General features: G+C 38.1%; 1 protein-coding gene across 1 annotated transcript; it reads right to left on the bottom strand.

Annotated features, from left to right (window-relative positions):
* Positions 1–17,510: 17,510 nt before the first annotated feature.
* On the bottom strand, positions 17,511–18,512 carry TAS2R38 (taste 2 receptor member 38; the record flags this gene model as incomplete). The annotated part of the gene is given in 3 exon segments (XM_082845927.1): positions 17,511–17,778; positions 17,780–17,972; positions 17,975–18,512. Coding segments are annotated over 3 exon segments (999 nt in total).
* Between the last annotated feature and the right edge of the window lie 3,365 nt (positions 18,513–21,877).

The raw sequence follows: 21,877 nt of genomic DNA on the forward strand, positions 1-21,877 counted from the left end.
TTTACCTGAGCCCCAATCTCTACTGAGCTTCAGATCAGTGTATCTTCTGACTAGTTTCACTTTTCACTGAGATGCTCCACAGACCGTGCAGTGTCGACATGCCCCCGAGTGTGTTAATTACCATCCTCTGCTAAAAACATGTTCATCCTCTTAAGTTCCCTGTCTCTGAATGGGAAGACCATCTATTTAGTTGCCCAAATCATGAAATGAGGGTATTATCCTTGGCTTCTCTCTCTCTCCTCCTTCCCATTCAATTAAACTCCAAGTCATGATGATTCCGTCTCCTCAGAGCTTATCAAACCTGTCTTCTCCTCCACTTTCTCACTGCTACCCTGTATCCAGTCACCATCTGCTCTCTCCTGGACCTCCTCAACCGTCTCTAAAGAAACCTCTCTGCCATAATCTGGCTTTAACAGTTTTCCACTCTTCAGTCAGAATGATCTTTCTAAAATGCAGACTTGATCATATCATTCCCTTGATGAAATATTTTAGTAACTTTCCATTGCTCTTAGGATAAGTTTTGGTCTCCTTAACATGGTCTATGAGTCTTTGCATGTTCAGTTTTTCAGCAGATGTTGTTGAGTGCTTACCATGTGCCAGAGACTCTGCTAGGCACTTGGGATATAGGTTCTGGTTTTTCAATACATCTTATGACACTACATCTGCCAGCCCCCTAGCACTGTCTGCTGGCAACATTAAACTTTTGGTTCTTCATACACTCTCTTTTGGATTCAAGTCTTCACTTATTCACCTGACACATATTTATTGAGCATGTAGTATGTACAAAGCACTAATAGAACCACCTCCCCTTTCCCAAGCACATATATATTCCTGTATACTCTCTCTCTTTTTTTTTTTTTTTAATGGGGACCATTTTTTTAAAGTCTTTATTGAATTTGTTACAATATTGCTTCTGTTTTATGTTTTGGTTTTTTGGCCATGATGCATGTGGGATCCTATCTCCCTGACCAGGGATCGAACCTGCACCCCCTGCATTGGAAGGTGAAGTCTCCACCACCAGACTGCCAGGCAAGTCCTATATTCCTATATACTCTCTTTAACTAGATAATTCTGACTCATCCTTTGGGTCTCAGGTTAAATGTTAACTTTTTTCAGGAAAATTTTCTTGCCAGTTCTCCTTCCCTGCCCTGCTCTAGGTGCCCCTTATCTATGGTCTCATATTTTATCCTTGAGGGGAAAGTGCACTTGTTTGCTTTCCCTCCTAGATTCTGTGAAATCATGGAAGCAGGGCTGAGTCTGTCTTCATCACTGCTGTAACTGCAGCTCATCCGTAGTGCTTAGAGCACTGCAGCATGACATTAGGCTTCTAGGTTTGTTGATTTTTGCAATTTATGTATTTGTAGGGTCCGCAAAATATTCCTAATCAGTTAAAAATTTGTGTTATATTCTTCATGTTAATTAACACATTTGCTATTGTAGTTTTCAATAAGGAAACTTTAAGCGCTAGACCATTTCTGAAGATATTAATTCCCGATTAGAAAGCTTCATATCTTAAATAACCACCCTGGAGTATGAATTATGACTCTAGTACTTCAGATGGTAGCTAACTGCCCCCTTTGTGATAGAGTTAATTTATATTCACATACATATCACCACTACTGTGTTATTTTAATGTGCATTACCACTCAGACAAGGTGACAATCCAGAATTCACAGAATGCACAGAATAAGCCTGCTTTGGGAGTAACTAGAAGGACCCCCCTAGGAGAGCTCTATGATATATACCCTAATCTGAAGAGTTAGGGCCTGGAGGTGAGGTGTGGCTGTGGAGCTTGGAGAGGGGATGCTTTAGAGCCTGTGGGAAGGCTGTCAGGTTCTAGTGCAGAGATCCTAGGGAGATGCTCACACTTGGCTTTCACGCTGTGCAGTGGCTCATTGAATACATTAGAAGTCCTTCTGCTGAGGACGGTCATTCAGTTGGGTAGGGAGGACATGACTTCATTTCTGTCAAGCTGCCACAGCACCAGGCAGAAGAAACACTATGTTCAGTGATCAGACTTTCTGCTCAGCTTGTCTGTAGCCTGGCAAAACAGAACCAGAGAAAATAAAATACTTCCCCCATCTTCCCTCATCAAATCTTACAATATTTAACGCTTCCAACATCTGTCAGGTCCCATCACAACTTCAAATGTGGGGTAAAAGACTCACTAACCTCCTACTTCAAAGTTTAATATATAGAAAAAAAAATCAATGGATGTGTGAGAATATAATAACTTAAAATAAGATGAGCATTATGAAAAAAAGATCCAATGCCTGTCTGTGAAATAAAGTCATTATAAGTCATAGGAAATGTTAGAAAACATCTCACTTATGTTTTCATTCAGAGTTTAGAGAACACTGATTTTATAAAAAGAATATGACCTAATATAATGAAATTAAAAAACAAATGCTTCAAGATTTAATTATTGATTAAAAAAAAATCAGTGGAGGGAAGAGGTCTGAATAGCAGATTAGATGCTCCAGAAAAAAATGAGAATATTTATCAAACTACCACTGGCATTTTTCACAGAACTAGAACAAAAAATTTTGCAATTTGTATGGAAACACAAAAGACCCCGAATAGCCAAAGCAATCTTGAGAACGAAAGAAGGAACTGGAGGAATCAGGCTCCCAGACTTCAGACTATACTACAAAGCTACAGTTATCAAGACGGTATGGTACTGGCACAAAAACAGAAAGATAGATCAATGGAACAGGATAGAAAGCCCAGAGATAAACCCACGCACATATGGTCACCTTATCTTTGACAAAGGAGGCAGAAATGTACAGTGGAGAAAGGACAGCCTATTCAATAAGTGGTGCTGGGAAAACTGGACAGCTACATGTAAAAGTATGAAATTAGATCACTCCCTAACACCGTACACAAAAATAAGCTCAAAATGGATTAAAGACCTAAATGTAAGGCCAGAAACTATCAAACTCTTAGAGGAAAACATAGGCAGAACACTCTATGACATAAATCACAGCAAGGTCCTTTTTGACCCACCTCCTAGAGAAATGGAAATAAAAACAAGAGTAAACAAATGGGACCTAATGAAACTTAAAAGCTTTTGCGCAGCAGAGGAAACCATAAAGAAGACCAAAAGACAACCCTCAGAATGGGAGAAAATATTTGCAAATGAAGCAACTGACAAAGGATTGATCTCCAAAATTTATAAGCAGCTCATGCAGCTTAATAACAAAAAAACAAACAACCCAATCCAAAAATGGGCAGAAGACCTAAATAGACATTTCTCCAAAGAAGATATACAGAGCGCCAACAAACACATGAAAGAATGCTCAACATCACTAATCATGAGAGAAATGCAAATCAAAACTACAATGAGATATCATCTCACACCAGTCAGAATGGCCATCATCAAAAAATCTAGAAACAATAAATGCTGGAGAGGGTGTGGAGAAAAGGGAACCCTCTTACACTGTTGGTGGGAATGTAAATTGATACAGCCACTATGGAGAACAGTATGGAGGTTCCTTAAAAAGCTACAAATAGAACTACCATATGACCCAGCAATCCCACTACTGGGCATATACCCTGAGAAAACCATAATTCAAAAAGAGTCATGTACCAAAATGTTCATTGCAGCTCTATTTACAATAGCCCAGAGATGGAAACAACCTAAGTGTCCATCATCGGATGAATGGATAAAGAAGATGTGGCACATATATACAATGGAATATTACTCAGCCATAAAAAGAGACGAAATTGAGCTATTTGTAATGAGGTGGATAGACCTAGAGTCTGTCATACAGAGTGAAGTAAGTCAGAAAGAGAGAGACAAATACCGTATGCTAACACATATATATGGAATTTAAAAAAAAAATGTCATGAAAAACCTAGGGGTGAAACAGGAATAAAGACACAGACTTACTAGAGAATGGACTTGAGGCTATGGGGAGGGGGAAGGGTAAACGGTGACAAAGCGATAAAGAGGCATGGACATATATACACTACCAAACGTAAGGTAGATAGCTAGTGGGAAGCAGCCGCATAGCACAGGGAGATCAGCTCGGTGCTTTGTGACCGCCTGGAGGGGTGGGATAGGGAGGGTGGGAGGGAGGGAGACGCAAGCGGGAAGAGATATGGGAATATATGTATATATATAACTGATTCATTTTGTTGTGAAGCTGAAACTAACATACCATTGTAAAGCAATTATACTCCAATAAAGATGTTAAAAAAAAAATGAGAATATTTGAAGATATTACTAAAATATTAATTCAGAATTCATAGAAAAAAGGAAAAAAGAAATGTGATTAGAGGAGAGAGAAAGAGATGTGATGTCAGATCTAGCAGGTCATTTACATATGCTGTGGTTTGCAGAAGAGAAAACACAAAAACTTAATAAACAGCAGTAATAACCAAAGAAATTGTGGAAGAAAATGTAATTGACAAGGCTGAAAGTCAGGCAAAATCAATGAAATTAGATTCAAACCTGCATAATTCTGGTGATTGTTTTAATTTAAAAAAGTAGGTAAAATATATTCCAGAGGCTTCTAGGTGGAAAAACCTAAGAAGGAGGTAAAACACTATTCTTCAGATTTTTGTTTAAAAATTCTAAATCCCAGAATACCGTAAATTGATATCTAAAGTTCTGATGGAGAAACATTGTGATCTAGGAACTAATAAGTCAAGTGCAATACAGAGTTTGACTTGTAATTGCTCATGGGCTGTGGCTGTTCGACCTCCACCCAGACCCCACTCTCTCCATACTGGGAGCTCTCAGAGCCTCTTTGTGGTCTCCAGACTATAGGCCTAACAGATAGGAAGCTTAGTAAGATGAAAGAGTCTACCCTTCTCTCTAGTTTGGAAACTCAGCAACTTTCAGGAGGATTCTGCAGGGCTATGTGCACCAGTAGATAATAGTCCCACATTACATTCTGAGTTATTCAGCCTAAATAGCACCTTCTTAGGAGTTTATCTCATGGTTCTTTGTCTCAGTTCCTCATTTCTTTTCTGCTCAAACAGAAAAATACTCTCTCATATCCCATTAGGGAGAGGCTGCAAATTGGTAGCAGAGGTTACAAACTGGTGGCCCACAGATTGCAGCTATATTCTGTTTGATCTGTTAAACAGAAAGAAATTTGAATTAACATTTTGAAGCTTTAGAGATTTCAGTAGCTATCCAGGTATCTAGAAGATCTGACGCTGCTGAAAACACATTCCTTCCGGGCAGTAGTTTGTTGGAGCAGGGGCCAGGGCTCCCTCAGTCTGCCTCCTATCTCACCATCTCACTGGAAGGAATCCAGTTACTGTACAAGCTATTATCATGTTTACATAGCTATTTTTTTTTCCTGGAGTAGAGCAAGAGTTGTTTAAAGTCTATTGAAAGAGGGAAAACAAAAAGTAGAATGAAGAGTCTATATGCTTTCAGAAAAATGGGAGAGAACATCTTTCTTTGCAAAAAGTAAACAATATTTTATGTATTGAAAATGCAAAATGTGTCTTCACCAAAAAATAAAACTTAAATACAGTTATGAAACAAATTGAAGGACAGCTGCTCTATAGAAAAGACATATGATGAAAACTCAATTAACTGAAAGAAAGAACTAAATTTTCCACGATTAATTTCTGAATGAAAATAGAACGTTTCCCAAGTGCTTTTGTGGAAAAGAGGCCATAAAATCCTTTACAGCCAATGAATTTCTTAAAGATTGTCTACGAAGTGAAGGAGAAATTATATGACTTCAACAGAATCAAACATTCATGACTATATTACAGCCAGAAGTACTGTCGCTTAGAATATTGCCTGAGCACTTGCTGGAGAGGAATTAATCTGTGGTGTTTTATAATTGCAGCAGATGAAAGCAAGGGTATAAATAATCATTACAAGTAGCTAGCTATATTTACTTGTGGTATTGATTGAAAAGGTTATGCAACCAATGCATTTATTAAAACGGTACCCATGATATCTACAACTTCTAGAAATGATCTGTATCTGTGTACTAAGAAAAGCTTTGATATTTTACTATAGAAAGTTCAAATTAGTAAGCATGGCTAGGGGGAAATTCTGTGATGGTAGGTGTTAAAGTCAGACTTATTACTGAATTTAAACCACTGTGGCAACATTTCATAATGGCAAAGAGCTGAAACTTGCTCATTGCATCATTCGTCAAGAAACCCACTGTGCTAAAATATTCATGGATGTGGTAATTAAAGCTGTGTACCAGACACGCTTGAAAGGTCTGGAACTACAGAAAAAACAGGGCTTTGTGTGAATAGGATTCACCACACGATAGTCTGTTGTACTCCATGCATCTACTAAGCAACATTAGAAATTAACAAAGGAACATATACACTGAGCTTTAAAATATACCATATTTCACTGACTCTGAGAAACACATTTTTTTTCTCATTATGACATCTCTGGATTTAGGATATATCATAGTTACTGATAAGAAAGTGTTGTTTAATTGACAGCTTTGAATTTTTCTTCTTTAGTAGTGTGTAAAATAAGGGTGTATCTTACAATTGATGCTATTTTAGATTCTATGAAATATGATGGTAAGAAAGTACTGTAAATTTAAGCCATTAAAGTTTTAAACTTTGATAAACTAGATAAATCACTACACAAATATAACTTATCAAAATGGACTCATGAGAAGAAAACTTGAAGTGTCTTTGCTAACAGATGGCCTTAAGATTTTGGAAATTGTAAAGCAAAACTGAAAAATGTTTTTTAAACGTGGCAATTTCTGTGTTAATGATTTCTGTGAAATCATTTTTGAGGAACACTATTCCTTGGCTTCTTGAATTGGCCAGATACACAATTATAAAGGTAAGACCTACAGATTTTGTGGTGATGGCTGGTGTAAACAGCGAATTAACTGCAGTGGAGGTACATTAAGCCACAAATTTCATCGTTTTGTTTGGTGATGGATATTGTGTGTAATTCTGCCAAAGTTAAACCTCAGAGATCTTTCCCCCTCCTTCTGAGTGAAGAAATACACCTTTCCTTTATACGTTTTTATAGTAATGTGGCTTATAAACCAGTGGTTTACAAACTCAAATGCCTATAGGTACTTGACAATGAATATACTGAATGAAGTTAACCAAGCATAAGACAAACACTTGCCAGAACTATATGAAACTTTTTATTTTTACTCAGCTGAACACATAACACAAATATATGATATTGGAGACAATATTTTAAATTCATTGAAAAAATACAAATCGAAAGTTAGAAACGTTTAATTGTTACATGTCTTTGATTTGGAACTAAAAACTTATTTTCTTTTGTGGATTGCCATTTCAGGTTAATATTGTGCACTGAGATGTAAAGTACAGAATTTATGCTTGAATCCTGTTAACTAGGAGCCATATTTAACTGCATTCTGCTTCATAAATGGAAAATAGTTCTTTTTAAGTGTAGGTTCTTCTAAATATGAATAGAACATTTGCCCAGCAATTTTGAAATTGGAGAACATATATTGAAAACTAATTTTTTATAGGCTCAGAAATTTATTTCATGTCATCTGTTTCATTTCTGAAAACTAATTTTGGCACAGAAAGTGAACTAGATTATTTAGTGCTAAGTAAATTTTCCCAAATCAGACTTTTTGTAGGACAGAGTGAATCTAATTATACAGCGGTGTGCCTCCAGGTAAACGCCCCCGCAACAACATATTCAAAGTTCTTAGATGACGTGTAATGTCAAGTCTCTGATGCAGTATTTTAAAAACTATATCATGTAATATTTCAGATGTACAAAAAAGGATAAAGAATAATATAATAAATACCCATCTCCTAATCCAAGAAATGAAACATTACAGTCTAACTGAGACCCTTTGTACTGCTCACCAGTCACATCCCCCTCTTCCGTTCATGGGTTATGTATTATCATTGTGTCATGAACCTTTTGGTTGCAAGTGAAAAATTCAATTCAAACTAATTTAGGCAAAAGTGGTTTGTGTTGGCTCATGGCATATAATAAAGGGTTGTACAATGAAACCAAAGCAGGCAAAGGATATAGCTGAACCTCTGGAACATCAAGAACCAAATAAAACTAGGTCTTGCCATATCTACCTCTTGTCTCTGCTCGTTTCCTCTTGTGATAGGAAATATGGCAGGAAGCATAGCCAGGAGAAGCTGCTGTATTTCATGTCTTACAAATTTTTCTTGGATCGAGTTAGAAAAATCCCAAAGGTAGACATTGGTGGGACTAGAAAAGACCCAGCAAATATAGTCAGGGGCAGGATCATGGTAAACATCCTAACTGGGGCATGAGGAGCAGTTACCCCTAGGTGGATGTGGTTGTTCTCAGAAGAAAGAGGTGCTGGGAAGGCACACACACACACACACACACACACACACACACACGCACACACACACATGCACACGCATGCGCACACGCATCTGGCCTATTCCAATGATTCTCATTACTTCTTGCCCACTTACTGCTGCCAGAAATTTATGGCCTCCAACCTTACCAACATTTTCCCTCTACCTTTATAACCCAATTAAAAATTTATATTTTTCCAGACTAGCTGCTCTTCTGATGACCATATGTCTATTTCTAGTTCTGTCCTCGAATCTGAAATTTTAACTTCATTTCCAAGGCTCTACTGGTGTTTTCCAGCTAGGTGACATGATGTCAGTCCAGTTGCAATAAGTTCCAAACCACATTTACCATTTTCCACAAACTCAATCCAACTTCCTTCTTCAACTTCTTTATTTTTGTTAGTCATTATATTAAAATGACTTTCACCTCCAAAACTTTCACCTCCTCCCCTTCAAATCAATATTAGAAAACACTATCAGACAAAACTTTATAAAATCACTGCTATGATCATGTCTCTTCCCTATTTAAGGTTTTGTTATGACCATTAACATGAAGACTCAGCTCTTGAGCTTGGCTCTACAATCTGACCTTGACCTACCTGTACAGAATATACTATGCTTATTCTCACTTCTACCCCTTTGTTTATGTCATTTCACTTAAATTGTGATCTGAACTCTGGTCACACATTTTGTTTATGCCAAAAATTTTGACACTGAATTACAAACAGCCTCTTGTCACCACTTAAATGTTCCCTATATGATGGTGTGTATTCCCCGAAGTAAATGGAAGATTCTACACTAAACAGAATATGTTTTATTATTTTTTGCATCACCCTTAGATCTTAACGTTGAAATTTCTAAGTTTATTCAATTGCAGCTCCCCTGCTATTCTGCATCTCTCCTTCTCTACCTTTTGCAAGATATTTCTTGCAAAATGCTTGAGGATAATAAAGTTCAAGGGAGAAACATGTTGATAAATTTTTTATTAAGAACACTTTAAGTATGGCGAGTATGCCCTGCAGGTCCTTTTTCCTAGGAGAAGAGAGTAGCTCATTTCTGGACATGGTGCTTAGTGGTGGTCTAGGATCATAGGGGTGTGTGAGACTACTTTTGGGAAAGGTCTGACACTCCACTTATTAAATTAGGAGTTTGAGATTAACATATACACACTACTATATATAAAATAGATAACCAGCAAGCATCTACTGTATAGCACAGGGAACCATACTCAATATTCTGTAATAACCTATAAGGGAAAATAATCTGAAAAAGAATATATATATAATTGAATATAATATATATATTCAATTATATATATGTCACTTTGAATCACTTTGCTGTACACTGAAACTAACACAACATTGTAAATCAACTATATTTAATTAAAAAATTTTAAAAAGAGAAAAAAAATTTTGTTGTTTGAGAGAGCAAAGAAAAGAAAAGTTTCTTGAGGGCAGTATCCAGAGGAGTCGTATGGAGAAATATGGCTTATAATTTCTCTAATGAAAAATATCAACTCATAGACTGAACAGAATCAGCAAACTCCAGACAGATTTTATAAAAAGAAACTCACACCTAGGCACGTAATGTCAAATTTCTGTAAACTAAATTAAGCATCTTAAAAACAGCTATAGGAAACTAGCACATGTCTGTTAATTCACTGCTCTGAGCCCTCAGCCATTCTCATAGTACCTGAATCAAAAAAAGAAAGCTACCGAGAGATCAAGTGGAATAAAAGCATCAGAAAAGACCTTCGGGGGGCAAATTATGGCTTTACACTCAGCATCAACAGAGCGGTCTATTCTATATAAAAAAGGAATATTGAAAAGCTTCTACACGGCAAAGGAAACAATCAACACAATGAAAAGGCAACCTACCAACCGGGAGAAAATATTTCCAAACTATATATCTCATAAGGGGTTACTATCCTAAACGTTTAAGGAACACACACAACTCAATAGCAAAAAAACAATTCAGTTAAAAAATGGGCAAAGGACTTGAATAGACATTGTTCCAAAGAAGACACACAAGTGTCCAAAAAGTATATGAACAGGTGCTCAAGATCACTAATCATTAGGGAAATTCAAGTCAAAACCACAATGAGATATCACAGCACACCTGTTAGAATGGCTATTATCAAAACAAGAGATAACAAATGCTAATGAAGATGTGGAGAAAAAGATCCTTTGCACACTGTTGATGGGAATGCAAATTGGTGTAGCCACTATGGAAAACAGTATGGAGGTTCCTTGAAAAGCTAAAAATAGGACTACCATATGATCCAGCAATCCTGCTTCTGGGTATATATTCCGAAGGAAATGAAATCAGTATCTCAGAGAGAGGTGGTCATTTCTATGGTCATTGCAGCATTATTCACAACAACCAAGATGTGGAAACAACCTAAGATGAATGCATAAGGAAGATGGATGTGTGTATACACACACACACACACACACACACACACACACACACACACACATATAATATGGAATATTATTCAGCTGTGAGAAAGAAGGCAAATCTTGCCATTTGTCATTTGCCACAACATAGATGAACCTAAGGGACATTATATTACTAAATAAAATAAGCCAGACAGAGAAAAACAAGTACTATATGATCTCACTTATTTTGAAATCTAAAATCATCAAATTCATAGAAACAGAGAGTAGAATAGAGGTTGCCAGGGGATGGGGGCATGGGGGAAATGAGGATATGTTGGTCAAAAGGTACAGATTCTCAGTTATAAGATGAATCAGTTCTTGGGATCTAATGTATAGCATGGTGACTATATTTAGCAATACTATATTGTATACTTTAAAGTTGTTATGAGAATAAAGATTTAGTGTTCTCACTGTAACTATAACAACAACAACAAAATGGTAATTATGTGAGTAAAGAATGTGTTAACTAATCTTATTGTAGTAAACATTTTGCAATATATATGTGAAATCAAATCGTTACATTGTACACTGTAAACTTACAGACATTATACATTAATTATATCTCAATAAAGCTGGGGGGAAATGCAATGTATTGAAATATGTGGGGATGTGGCAAAATGTATTTAGCAGGAAACTTAAAGCTTTAAATGTTTATATTAGAACAGAAAAAACGACTTAAAATCAATGATCTAATTCTCTAACTTAAGAAGCTAAATCAGGAAGAGAAATTAAACCTAAAAAGTAGAGGAAGGAAATAATAAAAAAATAGGTAGAAGAAAATAAAAGAAATAGAGGAAATAAATGAAACAAAAAGGTGATTTCTTGGAATTATCAATAAATTGATAAATCTCTACCTAGAGTGATGAATTAAAAAGAGATAACAAAAGTTATCTAAATTGGGAATGAAAGAGGGAATAGCAAAGCAGATACTATAGACATTAAGATGATAATAAAGGGATATGATCAAATTTATGGCAATACATTTACAAACTTAGATGAAAGAGACAAATTCCTTTAAAAGCACAACTTACAAAAATAGACACAAGAAGAAATAGACAATCTTATTAATACTGTATCTATTAAATAAATTGTAATTATTATAATTAAAAAACTCTTCCTGAATAGGAAATTTCAGGCCCAAATGACTTCTCTGGTGAATGCTATCAAATATTTAAGGAAGGAATAATACCAATTTTACAAAATCCTAAAGAAAATAAAGACAGAGGAAACATTTCTCAATTTATGTTATGAGGCCAGAATAACCTTGATACCAAACTTAACAAAGATATTTAAAAGAAAAAAAGAAAACTAGAAGTTAGTATTTCTCATGAAACTAGATGCAAAGATTCTTTTTTTCTTTTTTAAATTTACAAAAGCAGAGAAAATTTTTATTTATGTTTGAGGTCTGTAGTGCTTTTGGTATTGAATATTAAGAGCAGTAGCAGTTAAAACAATAACAATGAAGCAAAGTCAAGCAGGAAAATGGAGACTTCAGTACCCTTCTCCATGCCTCTCCAAGACATATGGAACTTTTGCCAAATAGAAGCCAGAAAGCCATTTCTGGGTTAAAAAGAAATTACTGCAAAGCTTTATGAGGTGCAGGGTTAGGACAATATTCTAGGTCTCTAGTTAGTACTGTATTTTTCACATTTCAGACCTATACACAAAGAATATAGTATTTTCAGAGACAGAAGTGAATATAATTTGGACCGTTATACCCTCAGTGAAGTGTAGAACCTCTAGACCAACAGGTGCGTTTCATTTCAAAAATAGTATTATAGTTTTTCTCTAGGAAAAAAAGAGACTATTACTCAGTTGAAATATAGTAATCAATTTCAACTTTTCCAGGAATATATTTCCCCACACGAAGAGAAATGACCCAACAGGAAAGCAGGAAAATTTAGGAAAAATAATGTGATAAATGACAACTAAATACTAGAAATTTAACTAAATGTTTTACACAGGAACCAGATCTTCAGACCAAAGTCTGAGTGAAATAGTAAGGTCAGAGAAATATTCTTCCAGTCATCATTTGAAGATAAAACTAGATCTAGGGAAATCCATTCATACAAATTCTAATACCAGACTTAAGTAGACCTCGCTTTTAAAAGAACGAGGAAGTGGAAAACAAAACAAAGGAATACAAAATTAAAAAAATAAATAAAAAGTACCCCAGAGGAACTATTAAATATTCTTTAACATCAAGCAAACAGCTACTGAGGCACTCATAACTTCTCTTCAGAAATCACCGATGTAATATATCATGTCAACACAACAGAGGGTACAGTAATATTTAACTCAATCATTGCTGAAAGGATGTTAAAAATAATTCTTATTCTTTACAAAATATTTTAGAAAACTAGAAATATCAGTGATTCTTTTTAAGTTCAAGGTGGCACATGAGAAATTTGATAAAATATCTCCCTTCTACACAAAACCCATTAAAATGATATATGCATATTTTTTAAATGAACAACTTCTTAGCCACACTCAAGTAAGAGAAAGTTTCATGAACCAGAATTGGAGAAGCATTTCTAAAAGAGTAAAACAAACTCAAAACCACCACAGAGTCTGCTGCTTTACTATCGTGAAGCGGGAACTAGGGCTGTGTTTCTTGGAAACAAATTCTGATATGTCTCTGCCCAGCAGACAAATCTAAAGCTAAGTCATCTTCAAGGTTAGTATCTACACAATTGTGAAGCCACTACACTAGGAGAAATTCCTGCCACAGAGTGTGGAAAGAATTCCTGTACAAACAGCTAAGAATGACAAAACTGCTAAGAAACACCAATGTCTTTACAGAAACACAGATAAACTCAACCACCAAAGGAACATATAACCTAGGAATTAAAGGTCATAATGCAGCCTAAAAAGGATTTTAAAGTAATATTTAATATTCTCAAAGAGCCAAAGGAGGTAACTTCTTCCAAAAACTAGCTTCAAAGAGTTAGAACCAAACATTATGATAAAGAACAGGTGCTTATGAAGAAGAACAAAATAAAAATTCTATTAATTAAAAAAATGTATTTTAATTAAAAAAAAACAAAGGGATTAAAAAATGTGCTAGAAAACGGAGCTGAGAAACTTCCCTGAACATGTCCCAAAATACTGAAAATATTAAAGAAAAGTCAAAGACAAGAATAGGTCCAGAACCTAAATATTCAGCTAAAAGAAGTTTCAGAAGGAAAAAAGAGAGAGAATAGAGGGGAGATAATATTAAAGAAATATGACGAAGAATTTTCCTAAAGTGAAGAAAACATGACTCCTAAGATTAAAGGTTTCTCTGGCTACCAAGCAAGATTGAAAAACAAACAGAAGAACAAACACCCATAACTAGAAACAATAAAATGAAACTTAAGAAAATAATGGAAAGAAATTCACTTCTGAGGAGAAACTTTACATAGAAAAGAAAAATAAACTGCAAAGGGATGAGAAATAGAATAACATTAGTAATACTGTTTTTGAGAAGACAAAGTAGCAATATCTTCATGTAATTAAGATAAACTTGAATGTAGAATTCTATACTCAGCTAGCCTATTTTAGCTGGGCAAACAATTTTAGACATAGAGGATTCATAAAGTTTATAACCCACAGATTCTCTTTGAAAGGGCAAGTAACAAATATAGTCTACCAAGAATAAAAGTTGTTAATAGTACATACTAAGATAGATGCAAAGATTCTTAACAATATGTTAGCAAGTCAAATAGAGCAACATATAAAAATAATACATTATGACTAATTGGGACTTATCCCAGGAATGCAAGACTGATTTAACATGCAAAATTTTTTCAATATAAATCACTGTGTTAACAAAATAGAGGAGAGAAACCATTCCCTCGTTTCAATAAATTCAACCTCCATTGATAAAAATTCTTAGCATACTAGCAATAAAAATGGCCTTTCTTAATCTGATAAAGGAGATCTATAAGAGATCTACAGCTGATATTATACTCAATGATGAAATAATGTTTTCTTTGTAAGATCAGGAAAGAGGCAGAATGTATACTCACATTACTTCTAATCAAGATTGTACTGATGGTTCCAGCCAGTGAAATTAGTTAAATAAAGGCCATAAAGATTGAGAAGGGAGATATAAGTTCTCTTATTTGCTGATGGCATGATTGTTTCAGTATGAAATTTCAAAGAACCTACAAAAAACTATTGGCACTATTAAATTCATTTAGGAAAGTGACAAGATACATGGTTAATGTACAAAAATTTTATAAACTAGCAGCAAATAATTGAAATATGAAAATTTAAATACCCCATTTAACATTACTGTATGTAACATTATAAAATATTAAATACCTAGGGATAATTTAATCAAAAGACATGCAAGACCTCTACACTAAAAACTATAAAATATTGCTGAGAGAAATTATAGACAAATAAATGAAGAGCTATATCCTGTTCATAGATTGTTAGACTAAATATTTTTTTCCATTGTAGTTTATTACAAGATATTGAATATAGTTCCCTGTGCTATACTATAGTAGGGCCTTGTTGTTTATCTATTTTATATGTAGTAGTTTGTATTTGCTAATCCCAGACTCCTAATTTATCCCTCCCTGCCCCCTTTCCCCTTTGGTAACCATAAGTTTGTTTTCTATGTCTGTGAGTCTGTTCTGCTTTGTAAATAAGTTCATTTGTATCATTTTTTAAGATTCCACATATAAGTGATATCATATGATATTTGTCTTACCTTTCTGACTTACTTCACTTAGTATGATAATCTCTAGGTCAGTCCATGTTGCTGGAAATGGATTCTTTCTTATGACTGAGTAATATTCCATTGTATTTATATATATACCACATCTTACTTATCCATTCGTCTGTCAGTGGACATTTAGGTTGCTTCCATGTCTTGGCTATTGTAAATAGTGCTGCTGTGAACATTGGGGTTCGTGTATCTTTTTGAATTAGAGTTTTCATCTTTTCTGGATATATGTCTGGGAGTGGGATTGCTGGATCATATGGTAACTCTATTTTTAGTTTTTTACAGGCTGAATATTATATATATATATATATATATATTTTAAGAACATACACACAAATGCTGCAGATCAATAAAATTCTACAAAGAAATAATAAAAAGACAACTGAATATTAAAAAAAGGGGCAAACAAGTCAAATAGTAGCTTTATAATAGAAGGTGTTCAAATGGCCATGGACCACGTGAAAAGGTGCTCCATATTACTAGTTGTCAGGGAAATGCAAATTAAAACCACAATGAGATCGAGATACCATTCACATCCACTAGAATGGCCCAAATTAAAAAAGACTGACAATACCAAATGTGGTGAAAATGTAGAACAACTCTCCTACACTGTTGATGGGAGCATGAAATGCTAGAATCGCTCTGGAAAACTCTAGCAGTTTCTTGTAAAGCTAAATGTACATCAACTTTATGACACAGTAATTCCACTCCTAATGGCCTGGGCATCGAGATTTTAAAAGCTCCCCGGGCAATTTTAACGTGCAGCCAAGAGTGGGGAGACCACTGTCTTTGAGGAAAACCTAGGACAACTTTGGTGTCCACCAAGGAAAGGAAACCAGATGAAGGCACAAATTTTGCAGCCATTGGAGGTGGCAAAAAGGGTAATTTGGGGAAACTGAGAGGAGGGAGTGGAGTTATCAAGAACAGGTCCTGGGAGGAGGAAGCAGTACTCGGCAGCACCCACAGCTGGCAGAACCAGGCTGGGCTGGTTTGAAGCCCATAAAGATCTGTGTCTGGTGTACCTTTCTCTCTGCTGAGCCATTTAGGATGTGATTTGAGGAAAGCCTTCCCGGCTAGATTCCTGTGCAGGCAGGCAGAGAATGCCGGTCTCCACAAATAGGCCTTTTAGCGAGGCTATTTTGGTAGGTTCCCCAACTAGACTGACCGGTGCTTGGCACCAGGCGAAGCACTGTCCTCATGAGCAAGTGGAGTAGAGCCAGGAGACACACACGGATTTTGACATCCAGGGCACCCACCGAGCAAGTATCTACCTGTCTTCTTCTCCCGCTCTAAAGCAGGTGAATGTACATTTCTGAATCAGTGCATTTTCAGGCAAAATGACCCATCCTCTGGTTCCTGTAGGCGTTTTCATGTAGTACCTCTTGAAGCTGAAGTGATGGCATCATTGTTCTTCCAAGTTTGTCTTTTCATATCTGTGTTTCCATGAATATTGTGGCGCTTGAGGAGGAGAATATAATTGCCATAGTAGTGAATATGTTTAAATATTATATGCTAGCACCTATTTTTTTTTTTTTAATATTTATTTAGTTGGCTGTGCCAGATCTTAGTTGCGGCTTGCGGGATCTAGTTCCCTGACCAGGGACCGAATCCAGGGCCCCTGCTTTGGGAGCGCGGAGTCTTAACCACTGGACCACCGGGGAAGTCCCACTAGCACTCATGTTAAGAAATAGCAGTCATGTGAAAAACCAACCATGCTATCTTGGGATTTAGATATCATTTCATAAGAGGTGATTTCTCATGGTTTGGCTCATATCAAGCACTAGTAAGCTATAGTATACAAAGAATTTACACTGAGTACTTCACTTCTCTATTTTGTTCATTTTATCAAGACACACCTAGACAACCAATGCCATTCTACTTGCCTAGGCCATGTGTAGAGCTTTAATTATTTTATTCTACTGTGGGTGGGATCATGGATGTAAAGTAGAGAGACTTGGAGTTATACTTTAGAAAAGAAATTGGAATCAGTTTCTGAAGGCTTTATGAACAATCAGAGGCATAGTTATGAAGAGCCCGTTTCGTGTCCACTCTCAACATAGATCTGGCATCCTGGGATCTGCCTTGCGGTCCGCCCTTACCTTTAGGCTGCTCTGAGCCCGGAGCAGAATGGTCTCCACAGCTCTCTTCAGCTTGGCATTGCCTGAGATCAGGATGACTGTGTGCCCCGAGGGGCAGGCTGCCAGTATCCCTGCACAGACCATGACCCCGATCTTGTTGTGCCACAGCATCAGCAAAGGCACCGAGATGAAGCCAGCGCAGAAGGACACCACATACAGGCAGAAGAAAGAGACGAGACCCGAGTGCTTTGATGTGGGCCTCCAGGCTGGGGTCCCGAGAGTCTCTGGTTTTGGCCCTCCTTGTCCTCATGTGCCTCCCCAGGGAGACAATCAGCACCCCAGAAGAAACCAGAAAAAGCAAGAAAGAGGGGGTGGACCCCAGGCTGCAGAAGAGGAAGGAATGAAAGAAATTGAGTTTTCTCAGTTTCTCAGTTGAGTATTGTTATTCATGAGTAGCATGGTTGCAACTGAGAAGTGAGATCTATTGAAAAAGTCCCACAAATAGAGAACAGTGCAGACACAGGAGGAAAAAATAGCACCCAGGAGCATCTGGGGGATCTTCCTGGAAATCCAGCTTGCCAAGCGGAGGAGGAAGGTGTGAAAGAAATGGACAGTCCTGGAGCAGTAGAGGAGACCAAGGCAAGTGGTGAGCCAGAGGCCAGCTTGATTTACGAGCATCCAGAGCATGAGGATGGTCTGGTAGCAGAGGCCCAGCGGGTCTTTTATCCACTGGAAGTGGGTAAGCTGGATGGCATCCAGAAAGAGCAGCCCATGCAGGAAAAGCCAGGTGAGGCTGAGATTCAGCAGGACAAGATCACAGTTGCTCAGTGGCCACCTCCTCACCACGACCCAAAAATTCATCAAGAAAATGAAGGCATTGACCAGGATCCCTACTGCAAACTCCAGGACTGAAAAGAACAGAAATGCATTCCTGACTTCATAGGGCACAGTTACAGTGGCAGTCAGAGTCACCATGATGTCTCTTCTTACTTGGCTAATCTAAGACTCAAACACCGCCCAACAGAGAAGGGTAAGTGTACATCCTGAGCCACGACCTTTCCTTTACAAGACATCCAGCTCTTGCTCTAGAGCTATCCCAGAGTGAGTGCATAAAACGTTCTGACAGTAAACTTAGAGGGATATTGTTGCTTTAGAATATCTCTTGGATACACACAAAGGCTCATCATAAGAGTAGAAGAGTGACGGTTCTATCTCTTGGGTGATGCAGAAGCTTTGAATAAACCCAGGTGTTTCTGTAACAACAGCCTTCCCAGAGGACCATGGCCTGGCATGAGGGATGCAAATAAGACAAGGTCTTGATTTCCCAAGCCCAGTTTTGCATGCCCATCTGGACCCACATGAGTGGAGAGCAGGATTTGCTTATGGGTTTTAAGGAAACTGGCAGCAGACAAAGCATATATTCTCTGTGAACTAGGCTTTGAGATGGTGCCTCTTTCCATTTGCATGCCTTCTATCACCCCTGAGGGTGACTGATCATAGACTATGTTTTTAATATGGACAAGTGCATGGTTCCTCCCCTGTATGACTAGTATGACTGACATTGCCAAAGATTTCATTCAACCATCATTATTATGCCAGGTACTGTGCTTGGCAAGAGGAGTATTAACATGAACAAGGCCAGCATCTTGCTATGAAGGGGTAGGAGGTGGGTATCTGGCCTGGATCATTGCTGAAGCCTTACAACTGCTCTGTCTGCTTCCCACCCTCCCTCCCATACCCCACTTTCTACAAAGCAGCAATAGCGATCCTGTTAACATATAACTAAGATCATGTCATTGCTCTGTTCAAACCTTTCAGGGCCCCCCATCTCCTGCACTGTATCAGCCAAGTTTTCACAGTGGCCTAGAGGTCCTGCGTACATAATCAGGGCCTCTGTCCCTTCTCAGATGTCCTCCTCTGAAGGGCGCTCTGTGTTGAGATTGTGGGCTCTAGAACCAATCTCTTTCAGGTCAAGGCCTGGCTCTGCTGCTTCCTCTCTGTGAGAACTTGGCAAGTGATTGAACCCTCTTCGCTCATCTCATATGAAATAGAGATGACGAACAAAATAATACCTACCTCAGAGGGTTGGGAGGATGACCCGAATTGACACATGTAGCATGACTGGGATTGTGCTTGGCACCTGACGTCCAATCAATAAATGGTAGTTATAGAACTATCATATGATCCAGCAGTTCCTCTTCTGGGTATATATCCAAAGGGAATGCAAAAGGATCTCAAAGATATGTCCTCATTCCCGTGTCCGTTGCAGCATTATTCACAATAGCCAAGATATGGCAACAACCCAAGGGTCCGTTAATGGATGAATGGATACGGTGGAATATTATTCAGGCATGAGAAAAAGGGAGTCCTGTGATTTGCGACAACATGGATGGACCATGAGGACATTGTGTGAAGTGAAATAAGCCGGACAGAGAAAGACAAATAGTGCGTGGTATCCCTTCTACTGTATGTGGAATACAAGAAAAAGAGTCGAACATAGAAACAAAGAGTAAAACAGTGATTGCCAGTGGTTGGGAGGTGGGAGAAATAAGGAGAGGTTGGTAAAAGGGTACAAATAAAGTCTGAGGATCCAGTGTATAACATACAATGTATAACACGGAATTGTATTAATAAAATTTGCTTAGAGAGTAAAACTTAAATGTTCTCACCAAATATATATAGGTTTCACATGTAAGTGAAAACATACAATATTTGTTGTTCTCTGACTTATTTCGCTAAGCAGAATACTCTCCAGGTCCATCTATGTTGTTGCAAATGGCAAAATTTCATTCTTTTTTATGGCTGAGTAGTATTTCACACACACACTCTCTCTATACACACACACACACACACACACACACACACACACGTCACATCTTCTTTATCCATTCATGTGTTGATGGGCACTTAGGTTGCTTTCATATCTTGGCTATTGTAAGAAAGTATGTACGTTTCTGAGAACAAAGTGAGCTTCCTCTTTGAACATCACTGAGCTGAGATTCCTCAGTCCCTGCAACCTCACTCTCCCTCACCTACTTAATTATCTAGATGCAAAGCAAAGGGGTGGAGGGGGAGAGACAGCAGGGAAGTCCCATGAGGCCTTGAGAAAGGAAGCCAAGACAACAGGAATTGTGAAGAAATGGCAGTTTATGCGTGGAAGAGTGTATTCCTCAGGGAGAGAGATCATTTTAATTTAGATGGGAAAGTAAGGTAAACGACTTGAGATAAGAGAGGTGACTGAAAGAAACAATTTAATGTTAACGGGACAGACAGCTGACAGGAAACAGATGACTGGGATGGTGTTGTTCTGAAGTAGGGCCATGGTGACGATGGAGGATATTGCCCCCAGGAAGGTGCCAGGGTAGGAAGAAGCCCTGTGCTCTGATGGGTGAGACGAGGCCAGTGCTGCCTTGTAGCAGGTGAGACTGGAGGGGCTGGGCTCCTGACCAAGACTGTTTCTTTCACTTCTGTGAGAATTATAATATAAAGTGATCCATGATTGGCTTCTTCTCGTCTGGCACCTGCCCCCATTCCTACCTAGGGACTGGCTTCAGTTCTTACCCTGTGGTTAGACAGTTATGGAGGTGATCTTGGGTGGCCTCGGCCTGCAGTGGCTTGAAGCAAGGTCTCAGTTCCCTGACCAGAGATTGAAGTCAGGCCACAGCAGTGAGAGCGCTGAATCCTAGCCACTAGACCATGAGGGCCAGTGGCCAGTGAGAAGTCCCTGGCTTGTCTGCTTTGTAGAAATAAATTTCAGCAAAGAAATGGAAAGTAGTGAAACAAGTGTTTATTAGGAAGAAAAAAGTACCTGTGAATAGGCGCACACGGGCTGGCTCAGAGAGAGAGTCGCGCCTCCGTGGTGGTTTGAATCACTTACGTGGGCATTTCTTCTGGGTTTCCTCTGGCTAATCATCTCGCTTTGCCTGGCTCTGAGTCCGTATTTGGTTTAACTCCGGGTCCTCCCCTGTGTGCCTGTGCATCTCTTAGCCAAGATGGATTCCAGCACAGAGGCCTATGGGAAGGTTGACACCACCTATTATGGGGTGGCGCCCCCTCCCTTTTTGGCCCCCGAGGAGCCTTTCTGCTCCTGTGTAAGTCTCCTTGACCTCAAGAATGGAAATATGTGGTCTCTTTATCTTTTATCTGGGCGGCACTCAGGTCCTCCCTGCCCCTGCCATTATATTTATCTTGGAGTATCTGTCCACAGGGGACAGACTCCAGCTGCTCAGCCTGGGGCCTGTCTATCTCCTGCCTCAGAGGGTTGTCTGAGACCAGTGGGAAAGAACAGGTAAGTTGCTCTTAGGAAGCATGGCACCTGCGGATGAGTCTTGTGTCTCGGA

The sequence above is a fragment of the Leucopleurus acutus genome (genome assembly GCF_964270905.1).
Source record: "Leucopleurus acutus genome assembly, chromosome: 9".
Taxonomy (NCBI): Eukaryota; Metazoa; Chordata; class Mammalia; order Artiodactyla; family Delphinidae; genus Leucopleurus; species Leucopleurus acutus.